Source organism: Eupeodes corollae, chromosome 3 (assembly GCF_945859685.1).
Source record: "Eupeodes corollae chromosome 3, idEupCoro1.1, whole genome shotgun sequence".
NCBI lineage: Eukaryota > Metazoa > Arthropoda > Insecta > Diptera > Syrphidae > Eupeodes > Eupeodes corollae.
Window position 1 is genome coordinate 4,159,943 of NC_079149.1, and position 22,899 is coordinate 4,182,841.

The window sequence follows — 22,899 nt, forward strand, 5'->3', positions numbered from 1 at the left end:
CAATGTGGATTGAAAGTGACAGCAACTAACCAAACAAAACTAATGAAACCTTCGACAAGATACTTTACTTAGTTTAAAACAAAGAAACAATCTAAAGAAACACACAGTTATTAAAGACTATAAGAACCACCTGTTAGATCGATCCTTCATTTCTTAAATTGGGTTCGAATTAATCCAGTTGTATAACGAGCTAGATCCTGATTCAATTCTCCATTTCAGTGTAATAAAACACTAATGGCTGAAACAAAAACACGCTTCAGCTTCGGCTTCGCCTGACGTTTACGAGTTCAGTCATAGGAATTCTATGCATGCTTTCACATTGAAGCTAAGACTCACGTTTCATTTGAGAATCGTAAGGAAATACCGTTATGTTACGTAATGTAACACAAACTAAAACTCTAGTTCAAATTTGAACATTAGCTTTGTCTGACAGCTTAACAGCTGTAAAAAAGTTAACAAACATAATACATTTGCTTTTGGAGAGATTCCCATTGGTTATTATAGACTGTGTAAGCTACTTCTGCGATAAATTAAATTTTTTCGACTCGTTCAAAAGGGTATGTAATAATTCACCTAACCAGCATAGCCCATACAACATGAAATTGAACGCAATTTTAAACGCAGCCATTCAAACATCAAACTTGACACCTGTCATTTTTTGCGTTCTACAATGCAGAGGGATTGGGCAGTTTGAGACAATAATTCATTGAAATGTATTTACTTTTAGCTTTGCTCAATTGTGCAGACTGTACCAACAATATGATTATCTGTAAAAAAATACTGTAAAAAATACACAAAGTTCAAGTCCATCAGTAGTAATGTGTTGTGTTGGTGAGAAATAGCGCTTATTCCTTTTCCTATAATATGACAAGACACACTCTTTTACACAAAACTTTAAACAAAATTATGAAGTAAACGAATAAATTACAAAGTTATGCAAGTTAGATTTCAGTTGAATGAAAAATCATGATCAGCTGGCATTTTTGACATATGTACGTAAGTAGAATTCATTTAATAGTAAGGATAAGGACGTTTGGCACCTTGCTAATAAAATAAGTATTGGGCGCATTCACAAAGCTAGTGACTATGTAGTCAAAATTCAACTAGCTTTGCGAATACAAAATTGCACTACAAAGGTAGTCAATCCGGAACTGTCATATTAATGACAAATACAAATATGTACATGAAATAAGAAACATTTGTGTTTTCAGAACTTAAAATAGTTTGTTTTCTTTTTAAATTCAATAAAACCAAATAGAAGATATAATATGATTCATTTGTATTTAAATACCGAAAGATTCATTTCATTCTGAATTCTTGTATCCTTACCGCTGATTGCTATCTGATTGTGAAACGTCAAAACCAGTGTGCACTTATTTTGTAATCGAAATTTGTACACTACGTCGGAGGGGAAATTTCATCTACGTTTGTAGTTAGATTTAGCCAATCAGAATTCCTTTAGTACGTAGCCATGAACTAACATGCTTTCTTTTAATAAACATTATTTTTGGTCCTGAAATGGTACTCATAAGTTTTGAATAACACAAAACTTCAGAATTGTCAAAATTACAAAATAAAATTGGTAAATTAAGATCCCGGTTCGAAGAGAGATTCGGAATTGCCAAATAAAAAATATACTTAAGAACCATCTACACTTGTCAAAATAATTCAATCTAGTTTTTTTGACAGTTGACCAATCAGAAGTTGATAAATGCAAGGAACACAAAAATAAACTCCTTTTAATTACTACTACCCGGTGTTCCATTTCCATTGAAGATATTAGCTTCAATCAAGTAATTTATGATTTCAATATTTTCTACGCCTTCTTTTAAATTGATTACTTTAAAATGTAAATACAAAAATGCTCAGCTCATGCCTTGCAAACAATACCTGTTTCAAGATAAAAGCGTATTGTCATATACATTATTACGAGTATGTTCATAGTTATAAACAAATATAAAAATATAGCTAAATTTATCTTTTAATTAATGAATATTTGTATTTTAAACGTGGACACAGTACATATGAACGTTTTCATGGTTATTTGGCATTAACTATTCTTAACCGGACAGACGAATAATGAGTGACACACGCTAAATAGAATTAGGTCGTCTAATGGGTGTGTGGTGTGGTCAGAGGGGAGTAGGTATAGTATGTTAAGGTTGGTTAAATGTTTTAATAATATTTGAGGTAAACATATCTAATATTGTGGGATAGGACTTGAAAAGATTGAAGTAAGTATTCATATTCAGAACATTAAAAGAACAACGCATAATGCGATATCTGACTTTAAAGTCTTTAGAAGTTTGACTCTTGCATATACAGTGGCCGATAAAAGTCTACGTACAATATTTTTTTAAGATTAAGGTGGTTGCCCAACAACATATTAATGTTCACCTTTTACATCATCTCTTCTTATAGGAACTTTAATACTTCGAATCTAATTTAGAAATCCACTCCTAATCATCGAACTGTAACTTTCATTATATTCAGTAAAAACAACATTTTCATCAATGCAAAGTACACAAACGAGCAAATTCTGCAAAAATGTCTACCGAAATTTAGAATGATCGCTACTCTAAGGGTCCGGTTAAAGCTATCAGTAAAATTCGAAACAGAAGTAATCTTAATGTTTTACTGATGTGCGTTTATAGCAATCAGTAAACTTACGTCAATGAATTAAATGTCACTTTGGGTCTTCGCGCCTCAGACAATTTTTTTACTGTTGCTTTCATCAGTAAAATAATTAATGATGTGATCAGAACAGTAAAAAATTGGAACACCTTAACAGCAAAACGAAATGGAATTTTGTTTGGCTTTTGGCAGTCAGCTGTTCAGTAAAATGAAATTTCATTATTAAAAGAATTAAAATGGATTTATAAATTAAATAAAACTTTAAATGCATTTATAAATTAAATAAAACTTTAAATGCATTGTTTCCCTTTGAAAAAAAATCTTCAATATAGGATTCATCTTATTGCATCAATCTTTTGCTAGAAATAAATCTGTAACATGTTCAAAAACTAGAAACAAACATTTTATTGATAATTCTTACTGATAGCTATAAACGACCCCTTAGAGCGTTAACTACAATATTTAGTTTAAGTTCTTGCAAACATTGGCTTGGCCGAAGTGTTAAAATTATCGCTGTCGGCGCGACGTCGGTAGCAAGCGATCCAAATAATCTGTCAATTTCAAGTCGTTCTTAAGAATTGGGCATCGTTTAGACCACATTATGGCGTATTTTCCGCAAGGACCTTAGTTTACAGTTTCACACCCATATAAAATCAAGCTTACTCAAGAATTGAAGCCGTAAGTATGTTCTCCAATTGAACAAGTAGTCAAGTCATTATTTCAAAACCTTTAAGTTAAAAATTTGATTCTAATAAAAATGCACATTTCGTCTGTAGGCTTTTTTCTATAAATTTGTAAGTCATTCGTCAATTAATTTTGAAGCTCCTTACAAATATAATCGTTTGTTTTGTCAAATGTCATTAAAATAGATATTTAAAATGTTAATATCATAAATTTAGTTTACATTTTTATTTCAAAGCCTCCAAGTTGTAGAAAAAAGTGATCGTACGTAGAGTTTTATCGTTCACTGTACATAAATCGATAAAATGTTCTGATTTTGTTTTACACTGGTTTCTCACATAAAATCACTTAAAATTTTAATGAAATATTCTACATTTTTACTTTTGCTCAACTCAAAACTTGTGGCTTCTTCCTTCAGCAATAATGAGATGTGGTTAACCTGTATAAATGAACTAGTTTCATTAATTTAAATCTTAGAAGAAAAAACTAAATGTAGTCTAAAAATACAAATTAAATATTTAATTAGATAATTTTGAAAGAATAAATAAGGCACTTGTCTGGTATTAAATTAAATAAAACAGAAGCCGAGTCACATGTACCTAAAGTCTTGAGCAATATCTAATGAGCAGTACTCGTATGTTGCGGATTCCGGAAGGGACAGTACAAACATCAAAACTACTCAAAAAATGTTTTCTTAAAAATACAAAATTGTATACTCGGAAACATGAAATAAGCATACAATGGGTGTTAAGAATAAAAAAGTACAACTTGCTGAATACTCAATTTTCAGAGCAAATACTTCAGTTGATATGAATAAAATACTTGGTAAAGTGTTCGAGGATTGGTGTTTGATCTTCTCAAACTTAGCATATTCTTCATTAAATCTTTTGAATAAACCGAAGCAGGTACTTCTTCAAGTGGAGAAGCTTCTTCTTATTTGTAAGTAAGCCCAATTTAATGATATTTTTGAAATGTTTAAGTCAACAGTGCTTCGCACTACATCTCAGGCAGACTATACCATATATTCGGTTTTTATTCTTAAACATACTTTTGGTGTTTTTCTCGTAGTAAAAGTTGAATTCAGGTTTATTATTTGGTAATTTTATAAATTAGTATACTATTCCCTTAATATTTCATTTAAAAAAGGGGTGAAATCACTTAACTGCATTAAGATATACGATAAACAACGCAAAAAGGACCCATGTAAGCGCTTCATTAATTCAATTTTTTGTTTTCTTTGCTGAGTTTGACATTTGCCCCGATTAACAGTTTGTCTATTCGAGAGTGAGGTTAAAATAAAGTGTTTACTAGACGTTTGCATACATTTTTAAAACAATTTAGTGTAAGATCGTTTGGTTTTATTTAAAAAGATAATCATTGGGCGCAAAGGAAAAAATGCAAGCCTTGAAAAAAGTAACTTTGTTATTTTTCACCATAATAAAGGTGAAACATACAAAACAAAATTGCTGATATCTTAGAAATGGAGCCAAATACTGTCGGTGATATTGTGTGGAGGTATAAAAAAGATCGGACTAAAGAGGCAGATGGATCAACCAAAAAAGTTAACAACGAAAGAAGAACGGCTGATACTAAGAAAAATTAAAGCTCGTTTAAGTGTACAATTGTGCAAGAAATGTTAATGGAATGCAAAAAGAAAATATCTGCATCAAGTGTACCCCGAACCATAAAGATAAATGGCTACAATGGTATGCGCAACAAGCAAATTGGGATCAAATTTGCGAGGGAACACAAAACTAAGGATGCTACTTGGTGGGATGATGTAATATTTGCCGACGAGAGTAAATGCAACCTCTTTGGATCGGATGGAAGAGTTATGGTGTGGCGCAAGCCAAATGAAGAGCTTAAAAGCAGGAACACAAAGCAAACAGTGAAGCATGTAGGCGGGCACATAATGGTTTGGGTGTGCATTTCGGCAAGAGGCATGGGAAATTTAGTATTCATTGACGGTATATTGAAAAAGGAATATTATTTGAGGATCCTAAAAGAAAATTTAAGGCAAAGTGCTGACAAAATGGGCATTTTAAGGAATGTGCCGAAGCACAAGGCGCATGTTGTAAAGGAATGGCTTCTGTATAATAGTCCAAAAGTAATACAAACACCTCCACAATCTTCAGACCTTAACCCAATCGAGAAGTTTTGAGATGAATTGGACCATTGAGTTCGCGAAAACCATGTCTCGTCAATAAGTGCACTAAATCATTGGCTTTAAGAAGAATGGAACAAAATTGGCAAAATATGCCTAAGTGACCTGATTGAGTTTTATCCAATCAAGGGTATCCACCAATACATTAAAATCAATGGTAAGAAAGATTAATTAAAAAGTAATTATATATATATGAAAAAAAACGAATATTAACGAAGTTAATACGAAGTTATCGTATATTTTATTTTGTTAATTTGCTATTTTAATTGAAAAATGTATACATATACATACATACATACATATGTATATTGAAATTATTAAATATAAAATATTTTAAAGAAAAACTGTTTTTTTAACTTTTTTTAAATTTAAAGTGAAAAGTAATGTGTTTTTATAGAAAGAAACAAAAAAACGAATGTTAATGGCACTCACTGTAAACCGTTTTCTTTCATTTAAAATCAAATATTTCTATAGAGATTTTATTTTTCTATTGACTGTCAAAATTCCTTTAAGAAAACATAAAAACAAATAAATAATAACTTCAAATAGAAGTTCATTTGAGGTTTGAGAGAACCTACTTGATTTGAAAAAGGAGTGGCTTACACAATAAAATGAAATTGTATTGATTGAAGTGGAAGCAGGTGCTTCGGTGTTGAGCAGCTCCCCTGATCGGTTTAAGTCATATATCCCAATAATATTATATACACAACTTGCTTATTATTATTTACCTATATGTTAATAAAACCTTTAAGATAAATAATTGTTGTCATCTTATTTTCAGAGCTAAGCTGTTCTTCAACAGGAAACTAGTAATGATGAAACAAGGAACTGATCTCATGTCCACGATGAATTAAATTACGAACAAAAAACAGGCAAGGAAGAAAAACTAGGTGTGGATGCCCTCGACAGAACCCTGTAAAAACACGTATATTTACTAAAAACAAAGATCTTTATATAATATTTGCTTGAGCAAAACAAAAAACAATATTATATATTTTAAAAACATTTAATTATCACTACTGTTATTGTTGTTGTTGTTGCCTGTTGCATATTTTCCAACGCAAATTAAACTCACCAAAATATAACACCAGCTATAAGTCCGGTTGAGTTAAACAAAAATAGAACACCAGAATCCTCGCGAAAAAATATCGTTGCGTGTGTTAGTTCAAACACACACACCCCCAACCACTACAATCCCCTCCCGAGTGTTGTCGGCGGCAATGCCGAATAGTCGAAACAGTTCCTCAGCTGGTAAACAATTCGACATATCACCCCGTGAAAGTGGCGACGATTCGGAAGATGAGAGTGAAATCCTGGAGGAAAGCCCATGCGGTCGATGGCTCAAGCGCCGCGAGGAAGTCGATCAGCGAGATGTGCCTGGTATCGATTGTGTCCACCTGGCGATGGACACCGAAGAGGGTGTCGAAGTTGTGTGGAATGAAATGCAGCTATCGGCGAAAACAGATTTGAAACAACAAGAAACTCAAATTCGTCAGATGTTTGAAAATCTTCTTCATCTGGATCACGAGAACATAGTAAAGTTTCATCGTTACTGGACAGATATGAAAAGTGACAAACCTAGAGTGAGTTTTTTTTATTGTTTCCATAGGTAAATCTTTTTTTTAATTTAATCGTTCTTTTTTTTTTTAAATTTTAAGGTCATATTTATAACAGAGTATATGTCATCTGGTTCAATGAAACAGTTCCTGAAACTTACCAAACGGAAAGCTAAACGACTGCCTCTACAAGCATGGAGAAGATGGTGTACGCAAATTCTATCAGCACTAAGGTACTTTTATCTTTTTTGATAATTCATATGTTTTAATATTGGTTTTTATTGTTTCAGTTACTTGCATTCCTGTACGCCGCCAGTTATACATGGCAATTTAACCTGTGATACGTTATTTATTCAACATAATGGCTTAGTAAAAATCGGTAGTGTAGTTCCCGATGCAATTTATTTCAATGTGAAGAAAAGTAAAGAAGTCAACAGCAGACATCTAATGGCGCCCGAGTATGAGCGAAGTATGTCTGAATTTGAATCACTGTTTTACCTTCAAGCCCGCCCATTCCCAATTCATTTTTATTGTACTAAGTTGCATATTACAGTTTAAGAAAGAAAACTCCTTTTCAGTTATAATTTAACGGTTTCGATTTTAAAAGTAACTCACTTTCGATATTGATTTTAATTTCTTCTTTAAGATTTATCACCTGCTGTGGATATTTATTCCTTTGGTATGTGTGCATTAGAAATGGCAGCTTTAGAAATCCAACAAAATACTGACTCGACTTCTGTGAATGAAGAGAGCATCCTGCGTACCATCAATAGTCTGGAATGTGAACTTCAAAGAGACTTAATATTTAAGTGTCTAAAAAGAAATCCAGACGAACGTCCTAGTGCCCATGAGTTGTTGTTTCATCCGTTGATATTTGAGGTGCATTCGTTGAAGTTACTCTCTGCACATTGCTTAGTCTTTTCACCGAAAAATAGAAGTAAGATTGATATTATAGTATAAATATTTGCTCTCTAAATGTTTATTCAATTTTAATTTATTTATTTTAGCACAATTCTCCGAAACGATAATCGATGAAATGATGCAAAGGTGCAGCCAACCAGATATTATATTGGGTAGAATTCCAAGCAAATCAGGCGAAGAACTTTGCTATCGGTTAGCCGATGTGCCATCTGCGGATAAACTGGAAAAATTTGTCGAAGATGTCAAGTAAGAAACAAGATTTAATATTGATTGTTTAAATATTTAAAATGCTTTATAAAAAGAATCAACCAAAAAGGGCACTATTCTGTCCTTCAACGTTATATCCTAATTTTTCTGTTGCTTCCCTCGTTACTATTTGGTGTTGGATTGTCTTCTTTCTTATAAAATTCGTTCAACTCTTTATTCCTTAATAAACTGCATGAGTAGAAAATAATTTGAAGATCATTTGAAAGATTTTTTTAGAACGTTTATGTTGTAGAAAGAATTATGTACATTTTTGTCACTTAATTTAGATTTGGAGTTTATCCATTGACTGCATTTGCTTCAAAGAAGGCCTGGCAGTTCAGATCACGAGCTGTATCACCTGAAGCAGCCGATTCAGTGAAATCGGTTTCACCCGAGCCGGTTGATATAGAAACCCGAAGAATTGTTAACATGATGTGTAGTGTTAAGGCGAAAGAAAATAGCAAAGATTTGGCGGTAATTAATTTAAAAATAAATTTTCAAACCTTAACAAAAATGGAACTTAACATAAACATTTTATATTAACTTCCAGATGACGATACTTCTTCGCATGGATGACAAAATGAATCGCCAACTTACTTGTCAAGTAACAGAGACTGACACTGCTGCTGACCTAACCAGCGAACTGGTGCGATTGGGTTTTGTACATCTTGTAAGTTGTTTGTTTGCTCATGTCAGCACCAATTAGTCATCATAAAAAAAAAATACCAAAACTTTCTAGGAGGATCAAGATAAAATCTGTAACCTTCTAGAAGATACGCTTCGTGGTGGTTTTGGCAGTCAGCAACAAACAATCGTAGAAAATAGTGCTTTAAATGAACCATCTAGTGATAGTGGGATCAAAAGTGTCTCATCAAATCCGACGGGTGAGTTTTTGTTTTTCTATAAAAACAAACAAATAAATTTACACTTATAACACACTACAATACATTTATCGATATTCTCAACTATGTTATGTATATTTTAAGACATCCCACATACACAATGTATATATTTATATTAAATACACCAACCATTAAAAAAAAAAAAAACAAAGGAATGAATAAATAATTCTACTCTACTATTTTATCATTATTCTTAAGCTTCGTTCTCATTTTCATCCGCATCCAATCGCTTATATCAGAAATATTAAAACCATTAACTTCTTCGAATGTGTAGTTTTAAACAAATAAACATTTAAAACAAAACTAAATACAAAATAAATATACAATATATATTTATCAGGTGTTTTATATATCAAAATAGATTTCGCTTCCAAGCTTTTGTGAGACTATAAAACAGACAAAAAAATAAATAACTATGATATTGATATTGATTCTCTGGAATAACAATAAAATGTGATACACTTTTTGTGACCAGTTCGTGCGGAAACGACGATAACAAATTTTGCTGTTATTTCGTTTCAGAAGAGATTTGCTGAGAGGAAACTTTGAAACGGGACGATTTATCGTTTCGTTCCACTACGAAATTTCTTCAAGGTAAATATATTAAAAATTCGTAGGGGTTGGTGTTTTAACTGTCGTAAAAACCATAGTTACAATAATGATAATGATAACTGTTAATATTTTAGTGTCTTAGAATATTTTGTATTGATTTCTGGATGTTATTTAAAAACAAAACTATTATTTAAATATTTAAATAAATTAAACTTACAGGATTTTGGAAAAAATTTGCAATACTGTGGCATACATCTAGGTTAGCAAGTAAGTGGCGCTAGACTTACAACCAACAATTTTTGCTTCTGTTAAAGAATTTTTGCCCTTTGCTTCATTATTTAATGTTAAATAATAGAAAACGTTATGATCATGTATTTCCAACATTACCCCCTTTTAAATCATAATCTTATTAACTATATTTGAGATTCTTTAGGAAAATAGTTTTGAAAAAATGGATGGACTAAAATTTAACGTGGAGAAATTTATTTACACTGTTTTCTAAATAAAAATGTTAAATTGATATCTATTTTCTAAAGTACCTGGGCCTCAATCAGCAAGATTCTTTTTGGTTACCAGCCATTTTTGTATTTCTCGTTCCGCACGTAAAGTTGGTTAATATCCTCCTCTACTTGCGTAGGCCAATAGAGTGGTCGTATTCTTATAGGATTGATGTCAATCACCTTTGGAGGTTTACAAATGTTTTATTTATTCTGATTAAAGGCCAGAAATATTCATAGTTGTGCTGTGAAATTCTTCTTATTAGTTCTGTCCTCTTAAAGGGTTTGTTATTTTTCCTATATAAATTCAAACAAAAATCTATACCTTAGTACACACAAAATAAGCATTCCAAGATGATAGCCGACCTTAAATTTTTTTGTGTATTTGGTTACCTACGTTAACATTATAATTTTCTTTTGAAAACATTTTTGTTTGCTTTCTAAATAATATGACCATTGGGTTCATTCGATAAAAATATTGTAAAAATCATGGAATTAGATTCAATACAGATTTCTTCCGAAAATTAAATTTTTAGTCATTCGGAAATCTATGAGCAAAAATATCTCCAAGATTAATTTTCTGTTTTGTGGGAGATTTTATCTCCTTCATTTTTTATGAACTTTGTTTTTGATTCATGATTTAAAATATTCGAAACATTTTATAGGTACATATATTAGTTCCAAAAACAGGGATATGAGTGGTATTGTAGTCACTTTTCCGAAAGACTAATTAAGATGCAAATTAATACAACAAACGAGACATTTCTTGCCATCAAACATTTGTATTTAAATTTGTTAGGAAATTATGGTAAACGCTCCATTCGCTTTATATTGTTTTATTATACGATTAGTATTAAAAAAATGCAGAAAAGTGTATATAATATCAAAATACAAATCTATTATCCTTACATAAAATAAAAGTTTGAAGCTACGCTTGTTTAATTTGTTGGAGTTCATTTAGAAAATGTTTCAGAAAAAGCTAATTAAAAAGGTCCGTAAAGCTGGAAACACCACAATCGAATTTCGAAATTCTAATGATGTTGTGATTAGGGCTCTTTTTGTGCTAATTTAGTGCTCTAATCCCGACTTGGTTCAAAAATCCCTACCCTCTGAAAATTGTGGTGCTTGACGTCAAGATGGAGACACCTCCCCTTTAACTTTACAATTGAGCCGTTTATTTTGAAAGTGGCATAAGTCACTTTAAGATATTTGTTATACCGTTAAATACCAATACTTCGCTCGAAGAAATCTCAATAGTTCTCAACTTATTGAGTGCAAATTTAAAAAAAAATGAAAAGATACCATTCAATTCTATTTAGTGTTGCCATTAACTCGATTTTTTTGAAAAAGTGACTTATGCCACTTTCAAAATAAACGGCTTAATTTGAAAAAAACTGATGACGAGGAAATTTAGGGCTCTTCTTGGGCTCCTAAGTTAGAGAAACTCCAATTAAGTATCTCCACTCCTTACCCCCTAAATTGAGCCGCAAATTTGAAGTTTTTGGAGACTTTCTAAACCAAACAAAATTTTAAAAAAAAAACTAATGATGGGGTCATTAAGTGCTATTTTTGGTCTCCTTAGTTCGCGGAACTCCAAATTGTTTTTTATCCTCAAATTAAAGTCGTAAGGCTTAAACTTTTGGAGACTTTCTCAACCAAACACAATTTTATTAATCTGATGATGGGGTGATTTAGGGCTCTTGGTTTAAAAATCCCTTTCCCTTCAACTTGTGTTGTTCCCAGCTTGACATCAAGCTAAAAACACCACACCTTTAAATTCATAATTTCAAAAAACTGACGATGAGGGAATTTAGGACTCTTTTTGGGCTCCTAAGTTAGTGAAACCCAATTTGGTATCTTAAGTCCTTACGCAAAGTTAAAATTTTTGGAGATTTTCTTAACCAAACAAAATTTTTAAAATCTAATGATCGGATAATTTAGTTATGCTAGTTAAGTGCTCCTATCCCGTTTTGGTTCAAAAATCCCTTACCCCTAAAAGTTAATTTCAAATGTTCAAACTTTTTTTATTGCATTACTCTGGCGAAATTCGAACAATTTTTGAATTTGAAACTCAAAAAATTCTGTACCCAACGTTTTGAAAAAAAAAAAAATACAAAATAATATCATTCCATAAAATATAAGGTAGTTTGCAATTTACAGTTTCGTGTTTTTATTCCCACTGGTTTGTGTTTTACAAAGGAAAAATCAGTTTGTGATGACGTCAATCCCAGCAAACTAAACTTCACAGGCTTAACTCATTTATATTTACTCTTATTTCATTATGGAGATTTGTATATCAACCAATTATATTTAAACCAATCAGATCAAGAATTTCTTTTTTGAAATCAAAATAACCTTCATCCGAATTCAAAATTTAACTAATAAAATTTAAGTTTTTCAAAACGTCGGGTACAGAATTTCTCCACAGAAATTTTATTTTGAGTTTCAAATCCAAAAATTGTTCAAATTTCGTCACGGTAATGCAATAAAAAATGTTTGAACTTTTGAAATAAATTTTTAGGGGGATGGATTTTTGACCCAAACCGGGATAAGAGCACTTAACTAGCTCAAAATGAGCCTCAAATTACCCCATCATTAGATTTTTAAAATTTAGTTTGGTTTAAAAAATCTCCAAAAATTTCAACTTTGCGACTTGAAGCTGGGAACACCACAAGTTTGAGGGGGAAGGGATTTTTGAACCAAGTCGGGATTAGAGCACGAAATTAACACAAAAAGAGGCCTAAGTTACCCCATCATTAGAACTTCGAAATTCGATTGTGATGTTTCCAGCTTTACGGACCTTAATTACAAATATTTTGAATAAATTTAACCTTGCAAAAAAATTAAAAACATTATTTTATTCATTAATACATATCTACATTATTTTCCTAATTCAAAAATTAATTCTTTTAAAGTTGAATTCAAAGTTGTTATAGTACAATCAAACTAGGCTTGAATTTTCGCTATTGCTTTTGTTTGTTTGTTCTTTAAGCGTTCGTTTCATTGTTAGCTACCAATTTTGAACATGTTTCGTTAGGTGTAACTAGTTTTCAAAAAGCAAGAGGTACAGATATGCGAATCTAAGAGGATAAACATTTTTAAAATCTTTTTTGAATACTCCAAATTCAATTCATTGCTTAGAACTTGAGGAACTCTACAAATTTAACCTCAAATTATTGAAATGTTCGACTTATTTTGTCTAGTTTGAATGTACTTTTACTCGCAGTAATGGCGACAAAATTTTTCTAAACATCGATCATTTTATGGTAATATTCATTGAAATGTCCCATTGTTTTCGTTCAAGTTCCACAAGCAGTTTGTTTTTTTTTTTAAACTTTCTTAAAAAATATTAAGTTATATTTTAAATTTATAAAAATACACGGTACAAAAATTTACAAGTTAATTATTATTAATTTAGAAAATTTCATATCTGAATCTTTCGATTGCATAAAATACAATAATCCTTTTTTAATTTATAATTTTCAGCAGCTGTCGAACGTAATTGGTCTGTTGCTGATACAGAGTCTCCATCCAATCCGACAGCTGGCGGTGCTGGAAGTAATGAGCAAACGCCATCTAGTTCTGGAGGCTTAACTACAGATTTTTCCACACCAACAGCGAGCAGCAGTCAATCGACAGAACATTACCTTGGTCAAGATCAGTTGAGCAATGTGCCTCTTCCTCAACAGCAGCCACAACAACAACAACACCAACAAAATCTACAACAGCAAATACCGCAAATGAGTAGTGATCCACAACAACAACAACAACAAGAACAACAACAACATGAATATCAAAATACAATTGTTTCTTCCACCACCGATGTTGGCAAGCAACAACATTCATCGCAGCATCCACAAAATACGCAGCAATAGCAATTTATTATTTATTTCTACAACAAATTCATCAAAGAAAAAAAACATAAGAGATAAATTTAAATTAAAAACAAAAACAAAAATCATCAAATGAAAAACAGCCACACAACTATTCGCAGTTATGCCAGTGATTATTCTTGATAAGAAATAAAAATTAAAAATAAATTATTAAAAGCATTAGGTATTATTGAATTAAAAATATATAATAAAAAAATAATAATAAATTAAAAGAAAAACAACCTAAGCTAAGCATTCATACTATTATTGATTATATAATACAATTTATTATTAAAACAAAAAAGACAACAAACGCAGAAATAGTAAACAAAAAAAAGCAAACACATCAATATATGTATGCAAATAAATATAATATATTTTTACACATTTCTTTCAAATCATTGAAATAATTATTATTATTATTCCCGGTATCTGCACACAGAATAGGAATTCGTCTGTTTTAAACAAAAATAAAATTATAAAATTAAATTAAATTATATCAAAGTAAAACAAAAACTTAACTTACCAACTTAAGAAGACAACAACAAAAATATAAAACTTATAAAAAAATACATGTAACTAATATAGGAAGAAAACAAAACAAAAATCAACATTATATAAAAAAACAAAAAACAAAAACTCTATGAAGAAATTAATCAGTAATAATATAATTATTATATTTGTGCGTGCGCTGCGCTGCGGCAAACAAAAACAAATGAGAAATAAGTATTTAAACAAAAACAAAGCCACTAAATTACAGATTTAAATAATAGTACATACATAACCAATTAATGTTTAATAGGAATTTTTAGCGAAAAACAAGAAAGAAAAAAATATAATAATTATTATTCCCATAATAATAGTTATACTATATAAATATATGTACACAGAAGTATGAGAAAACAAAAACATTACATTTAATCATTTTTATATGCTAATATGAAAACAAAAATTTAATAACAATATTATTAAAACAAAACAGAGTGGAGGACATAGAAGAGAAGAGAGAACGAAAGAGAGACCGTATTGTCTTAGAACTTAGATAGTGAGAATCGACATTTAATGTCGACTAAAAGCAGTGCGGCAGCGGCGCGGCGTGGCGGTGGCTAGAGCGCAACAGCTTTAGAAATGGAGAGATACGAACAGAGTAAAGATTTTAAATAATAAATATTATTGCCTTCTAGATTTGTTGTTTCTTTATTTTTTACTAAAAATGTAAAATTGTATGTTTTTAATTTATTTAATTTGATTTTCTTTCTGTTTGATACACAAATAAAAGTTCGGTCTGAAAGCCCATTTTCGATCTTCTTCAGAAGTTTAACAACATTCTTCTATGTTTAAAACGCGACAATTTCATTCCGACCGATCGGTGTGAATTTATTATTTCAATTATTTGAAAAACGGGAGCACTACCTTTGGCCGCAGACCAATGTCACTTTTAACGAAATCTCGCAAATTTGGAAAAAATTCGCATAACGAAATCTCGCAATTCCAAAATAACTTATTTTCAAAATCTCGAAACACAAAATCTCTCATTTTTTCCGAAAATCTCGCTAGTGTCAAAAAATCTTAAACTATCAAAATTTCGTATTACAAAATCTCGCACATTAGAAAAAGTCAACCAGGGATTAATGTTTACATAGCAATTAAACTATTTTTGCGTTTATTTAACAGAAAATTAAACGATAATGTTTTTTTTATTACAAACAACAAAAATTCTGCTTAACCAAATTAAATAAAAAACTATACAATTCAAATAGGTACCTAATATATTCCCAAGCCTAGGAAAGATATAGATTTCGAGCTATGCTCTTTAAATGTTCATATTAAGTTGCACTTTGATTTCACGCTCAGCTTGAATCAATGATTGAAAGAGTAATCTCTCTTGTATTCATTTTAACAGTTTGTTTATTGCTTGGCTTATCATATCTTATATCAATTGAAGCATAAAATGAAAACTAATCGTTAGTCCCGTTTTGCTTTATGCTGCAATAAGTCTAATAAACTATAATCCTAATTTATTCGCGCGAGCGAATAAATAAATATTTTATTTTAAATGCGAGATTTCAAATTTCGGGATTTTAGTCTGCGAGATTTTAAAATTGCGGGATTTGCAGAAGCGAGATTTTGTGATTGCGAGATTCGAAGCGGTCTTTCGTAGCCATCCCTTGAAAAACCATATGTAGAACCATATTTTCAAGATTTTGTAGAGTAATGGCCATGGAAATACAAGGACGGTCACGTACAAAACAAAATGATATTCATGTCGATTATTGAATTCGCAGTAGTTTATTGCTTTCTATAACATCTCAGTCTTCATTCAAAAATTAATAGAGACAAATGTATTGCTGCAAATCACTGCGGATGGAACATTCCTTATTTCACTATCGACTCGATTTATTTTTCTCTTGTTCCTACGAAAAGCCGGTTTATATCAAAGTAAAAGCAAATGGCAAATCGGAATCGTAACTCAAAACAAGTCTGGAAGTAAAAGACCAACAGTTTAATACTTGCACTTATTTTTGGACATTGAGCTTCTTGGCTACGTTACTTTAAGCTCCTATCAGCTTTCTTTACTCATATGAGTAACTATTGATTCTTCATAGAACCAATAATCTTAAGAAATCAAAATGAAGCATGACACCATGGACGACTAAGTAGTGAGTGAGGTCAGGCGAAATTAAGACACTCATCGGTTCAGTCAAAATCTATTTTATGCTTCCTTCTCTGTGACTGCTATAATCTGACTAAAGGATGTTTTCGCCTTCGGCAATGCTGTGAATATATGGCTTATGATTTTCAGATCGTTAAAAGTGATTTCTAAATCACAACTCGAATATTTACTGCGTTAGGTTTGTATTTCAAAACAACCCAGTATAAATTCTCATTCAAATCGAAAACATTATCAGTTTTGCCAACGCGCAGTGCAAATATTGAAACTTGATTGATTTAATTTGCAAGATTTCAAATCGGCTTGTCCCAAAACAATTTGACGATGATTTTGACTTGACCTCGAAAGCAGATATAATTTAACCAACATCAGATGAAAAATGTATTATTTTATTAATAATAAAAAAAATTAAGAGGTATCTGCATTTTACAGATACAATAGAGAGGATAATCAGATATGAGAAATGAAACATTTAAAGTTATGTGTCTATTGTTTAATTTACTAAGTACACATTTACTGTACATATTTATATTAATCGAGTCAAATACCACGAACAGTTTTTTTTTTAGTATAAAAATACATATTATTATATAATATTTGTTATTTTAGTATTACTAAACAAGCCTATGGGCTTTCATTTATTTTCTGTTTTAAAATAAAAAAAAGAAAACAAATAATTTAACAAACAATAAATTATTGTATGTTGGTTCTTTTCGTAGATTTAATAAAACAAAAACAAAAAAAACGAAACTATTTTGTACATACATAATATACATACTTTATATAACAATAAAAAGTCTCTGTTCTTTCCTGCCAAATTTTCTTATTTCTGTGGCAATTTATTCTTTTTGTATTATTATATTATAACTGATTAAATAATATTATTATTATGCTTTTTTTATAAAAGAAAGAAATAAAATATTTAAAGATAAGAATGCTGTGTTTGCACCGCAAGGAAGGGGGAATACATATTTTATATTATGTGATGTTCTAGTGAGCTGAGTGATTTTATATTTATATATACATATATGTAAAGAAGAATAAGATTTAATAATTTTTTTATTTCTAAATTATACTTTTTTTTGAGCTAAAACAAAATAGAAAACAATTAAAGCAAAAGAAAAAAAAAACAAAAACAAAAAAGAAATCAATTCTGATCGCAGTGTTTGTAAAACTAGTCGTAGAACAAAATTATTGATGATATTAAATTTTTTGAAACAAATAAGCAAACAAAAGATGAGCGCTATTAATAAACAACAAAAACAAAAAATAAGAACTAAAAAAAATATAAATAAAAACAGAAATCAATAAAGGATACAAAAACGGACCTAGAAAGTTGTTGTTTTGATGCACATTGTCTTTTTTTCAGGTTTCGAGTTTCCAACGATGGCTTGCAAAATAAGAAAAACGGGTCATCCATTTTGCAGTTTCAAAAGTATATATAATCAGCCCTATCGAGGTTACCGTCGCGTCGGAGCGGAACTCTCTCCGCAACCCATCCTTTTTCGGAGATTGATTTCCGGTTTGAGGTAGCAGTCATCGGAAGAAATTTTACAGATATGAGACCTATAAGACGACGCAGTGCGATGGATATTAATTTCAGAAAGAGATGTGCAAATTAACCGATATATCGAAAATGCGATATATTTTATAAAATAAAGACAATAATCGTTTTAAACCATGAACAATTGGTGGCAGAACGTAATTTATTGCCTATAAAAAGTAATTTTTTCAATTATAGTGCGCTAGCATTTTTAAGACATGTAATTAGATGCAACGATTTTTAAATCAAAACTATCGAATAAAGTCCCCTCCCTATTTCGAACATATGTTTTTGTTTCCATTTGAAGTGTCAAAGAAAAAGAATAAATTTAAAAAAAAAAAAACGTTAAAACATAAGTTTTATTTATTTATTTGACTTTATACAAGCAATAATGAATATCTGACGCGGCGTAAGTAAACTTACCGTCTAATCTAATTCCTATCTTCTAATAATTCTACGATTATCTTCCAGATTCAAGAAAAACTTTCGCCTGAATAAAAATGCATTTGCTTTTGTTTTGGACCAGATTCAACAATCAACACAAATACAAACACAAACAAATCATCGGTCTGATTGTGTCACTCCGGAACATAAATTAGCAGCATGCCGAGGGAAACTTCCAACATTGTGTTTGAAAAGATTTTTTACTTACATATGTAACTATTTTTTTAAAAAATAAATCACTTTCCGCAACAAGAACTTGTCGGAAGACTTCGAAAAATTGTGTTTGTATCTGTCAAGACTAAAACCAAACAATCGCAAAGCATCGCATGCAAATTGCATGCGTTGAATTTTGTCGGAGAGAATGTCCGATCAGCTGATCGGACAACTACCTTGAAGCAAAATGTCTCCGATGTTACCTCGATAGGGCCGAGTGATTGTCTTACGACACATTATATGGGTTATTTTAATCTACACCTACACCCATATAAAATCCAGCTCACACAACAACTAAAGCCAGCTTGAATTGGTGCTTGAACAACAGGCGGTGGACCTCGATTTTTCAAACAAAATTTTCTTTAGCGACTAAGCACATTTCTTACTCGGTGTGTATGTTAATAAACAAAATTGTCATATTTGGGGTTCTCAGAATCCTAAAGTAATTGAAGAGAGGCCATTACATCCACAAAAAGGCATTGCTTGGTCCGGAGGTGTAATTGGACCTTACTCTTTCGAAAACGGTGATAGAACTACTGTTACCGTCACTTCGGATCGTTATGGTCATTTGATAACCGAATTTTTTTTGTCTGCTATTGAAGAACATGTGGTTTCAACAAGACGGTGCCACATGCCACACAACTCCAGTGAATGTGGCTTTATTGCAAGAGACATTTCCTGGCGGCATAATATCTCGTCGTGGCAATTGGCCACCAAGATCATGCGATTTGACATCGCTGTACTTTTTTTTGTGGGACTACGCGAAATACCATGTTTACGCAGATAAACTTTTAACCCTTCAGCATTTAAAAACAACATTCGTCAAGTTATGGCTGAGATACCACCCAGCATATGTCAAAAAGTAGTCGTAAATTACCTCAAAAGAGTCGATGCTTGGTGATCATTTAAATTATGTAGTGTTCCACGCCATAATGTCGACGTTCAAAATTTATAATAAAAAAGAAATACCATAAAAAAAGTATTATATATTTGTTTTATTTACGTTTCATTATTATTACTTTTTAAATCGCAAAATGGATAACCCTGGATATTTGATGACAGACGATTCAACTGGTGTTTATGATTATTGTGAGATTTGCTTCCGATAGAAAGTTAGCCGAGTTCGATAAAATTGCTTTTTGAAACTCAAACAATTCGAAAGTTCACCGAATCAATCGAATCTTTATTTATTTTTGACAAATAAACAAATATTGACTTTTTAACGATTCGAATTGAATTTCAATTGTGTCTGTCGTATAGATAAACAAAATACTTACATACATAATGTATGTACAGTCAGTCACACAAATCTGTATATATATGTATAGTGCTAAGAGTATATTTATTATTTAAAAACAATTATTTAACAATATTAGTCATTTTATTAGACAAAATTAAAGAAAAAACGAGAAAAATAAAAAAATGATACACGAAAGTCTACATATGATTTAAATTAAATTAACTAAAAATTAAATAAATTCAATTTAATATTTTGTTGGACCCCCTTGTGAGTTCTGGTCAGCTTTGAGTCATTGAGGCATAGACAGAACTAAATTTTCGGTGACGTCAAGGGTTATTGAAGACCAAGCATTCGCACTAGCCATTCTCAGTGAAATTTGATCTGTTATCCTAAATTTGCGAACTCTACATATCCCCTTAATAACTTAACTGTACAAACAATAATGAAAAATTATTGTTTGTACAGTTAAGTACATAATAATGAAAAATTATTGTTTGTACAGTTAAGTACATAATAATGAAAAATTATTGTTTGTACAGTTGAGGAGCTTTTACCTACGATTTTTCCAATATCGCCATAACTTTTCCCTTCGTGTCTATGCTGTATAATTAAATTTTGTATTTCAATTAAAATTTTACTTCTTTTTTTCTATTTTCAATTCAAATATCACACATGAAATAAACAACATTATGAAAGATAACTGATCACCAATGGTGCTAAACTCAAATTTTACAGCTAAAAAAACTATTAAATACAGTGTTTTAAAACAAAGTTTCATATGTACACTTTCGTGACTTACATTTTTAACCGTCTGATCTCTTTGGAATATTATGAAAAAAAAATACCGTTAATGTCTCAATTTATATCTTTTAAATAATATTCCATTATCAAGTCAAACAAATATATTTGAATTTTGGCTAAAGCATTTTGGTATACCATTTTTCATAGCTATATGTAGACTTTTGTGACTGACTGTATGTAAGTTAGTTTTTTATTTGTTGAAAAATAAATTATTTTTAAAAATGCTTTTTATAAAGGTTGCATTTCAATTAACACGTTCAACGTAAGGAATCCGGGAGAAGTCGTAATTTCAGGTTTGTTTATGCCCTGCTTGCAAGCATGCTTAAATACGTTTATGAACAGTCATCATACTTTATTTAAAATGATTCCACAATGGCAAAAGTTTACAAAATTATTTAATGCAATTTTTTTATTTGATTTTCAGATCATACATTTAAAAAATGGCTATCAAGAAAAATATTTTAAGACATTTTTCTAAGCTTTACGCCTTGCAGAAGAAATGGAAAACATGGGACCAAAATAAAAAATTGAAGATCAAGAAATTTTTTTTTGAATATGAAAACCTTTAGAACGAGTTTAACAGGGCATGTTCCAAGAAATACAAATGTCCTTAAAACCATCAAGAATTTCCCCGGAAGATATTTTCAATAGTAATTGAATAATTTTAGTACGACGAAATCTACACTTTAAGAAGGCCCACTCGTACTCAGAACTGTTTCTTAACATTAATTATACAAAACTCCTAAAGGTTGTTTTGAACGAACTTAAGCTATTTTGGAAAAACCCATTTTGTACGCCGAAATAGATATTAGGCTGGCAATCTATCTTATTGTTTAGAAGTTTGTAAAAAATTGCTCTTAAGGCCAGATTCAGAAGACGGTCAACTTAACCTTATGTACATATAGTTTTGCATAATTATGTTTCGAAATATTCTTGGATGAAAAGATGGAACCCAAATTCCGAGTATAACCCCTGAAATACTCACACTCGTACCTTTCCCAGTTTCATGCAAACATAATGCCAACTTGTAAATGCAAATTAACTGTCAATTTACTTTAATGTACACAAACATTTTCTTGCTTACGCCTAAACAATGCTGTTTTTATACTTTTGAACGCAATTAAGAAACTCGCCTCCCTTCCTATTACATATAATATAAATGGCTTGTTTCTAGTGGAGGGGGTTTAATATCAACCGATAACTGAAAACCTAAACTTTTTATCTTCAAAATCCTTAAACTTTATCCATTTGGGATAAAGTGTAGCTTCTAATGAAGACAAAAGCCCTCATTATCACAATATTTAAGAAAGAAGATCCTAATCATCCTGAGAACTACAGGGGAATTTCAATTCTCAACTAGCTTAGAAAGATATTTGCTAGAATTCTTTATGAAAGATTATCTAGCTGGACTGAAAGAACTAATCTTCTCAGCATATTTCAAGCTGGCTTCCGCTCTGGGTTCACCACTATGGATCATATATTTGCATTGACTAGCTTAGCTAGAAATCAGATTGAAAAAAAAACTTAATGTCTGTTTCGTTGATTTCAAAGCTGCATTCGACACAGTAAACAAGACAGGCATTGCCTTATAAGCTCTCAAATATGGGAGTATCACGAAAATTGTTGATGCTGTATTTTCAATTTCTGAAATCTTCAAACAAAGCAGTTTGAGCCCTCTGATATTCGCTCTTTTTATTGATGATATTCCTGATATTCTACCGGGTGGCGTTATCTTGGCGTGAACTCTCATCAACGTTTTGCTCTATGCTGACGATTTGGTATTACTAGCAATCCTTTTTCACTGCAATTTCAGATTAATAAATTACAATCGTACTTTCAAACATGGGATCTGAAAATTAACGTTCAAAAAACAAAAGCAATTATATTTTAAAACCGACAATGTAGAAGAGCTCCTGAAGAAGCCTGGAGTCTTGGTAGCGAACGGATTGAATGTGTACGTGA

The 22,899-nt window shown here is 31.0% G+C and overlaps 1 protein-coding gene across 11 annotated transcripts in view; it reads left to right on the top strand.

Moving 5' to 3' along the window:
- The window catches only part of LOC129952873 (nuclear receptor-binding protein homolog), a 56,764-nt gene extending 41,556 nt beyond the window's left edge, over positions 1-15,208 (top strand). For 3 of the 11 annotated variants that reach the window (XM_056065788.1, XM_056065789.1, XM_056065790.1), the window contains exons 2-10: positions 6,261-7,062; positions 7,138-7,268; positions 7,326-7,504; positions 7,682-7,972; positions 8,043-8,202; positions 8,490-8,676; positions 8,753-8,872; positions 8,942-9,086; positions 13,640-15,208. In XM_056065788.1, coding sequence (XP_055921763.1) covers positions 6,700-7,062; positions 7,138-7,268; positions 7,326-7,504; positions 7,682-7,972; positions 8,043-8,202; positions 8,490-8,676; positions 8,753-8,872; positions 8,942-9,086; positions 13,640-14,028 — 1,965 coding nt within the window. In that variant the 5' untranslated portion in view covers positions 6,261-6,699 and the 3' untranslated portion in view covers positions 14,029-15,208. The other 8 variants (XR_008782406.1, XR_008782407.1, XR_008782408.1 and 5 more) reach the window with 8 other exon arrangements.
- The last annotated feature ends 7,691 nt before the right edge of the window (positions 15,209-22,899 follow it).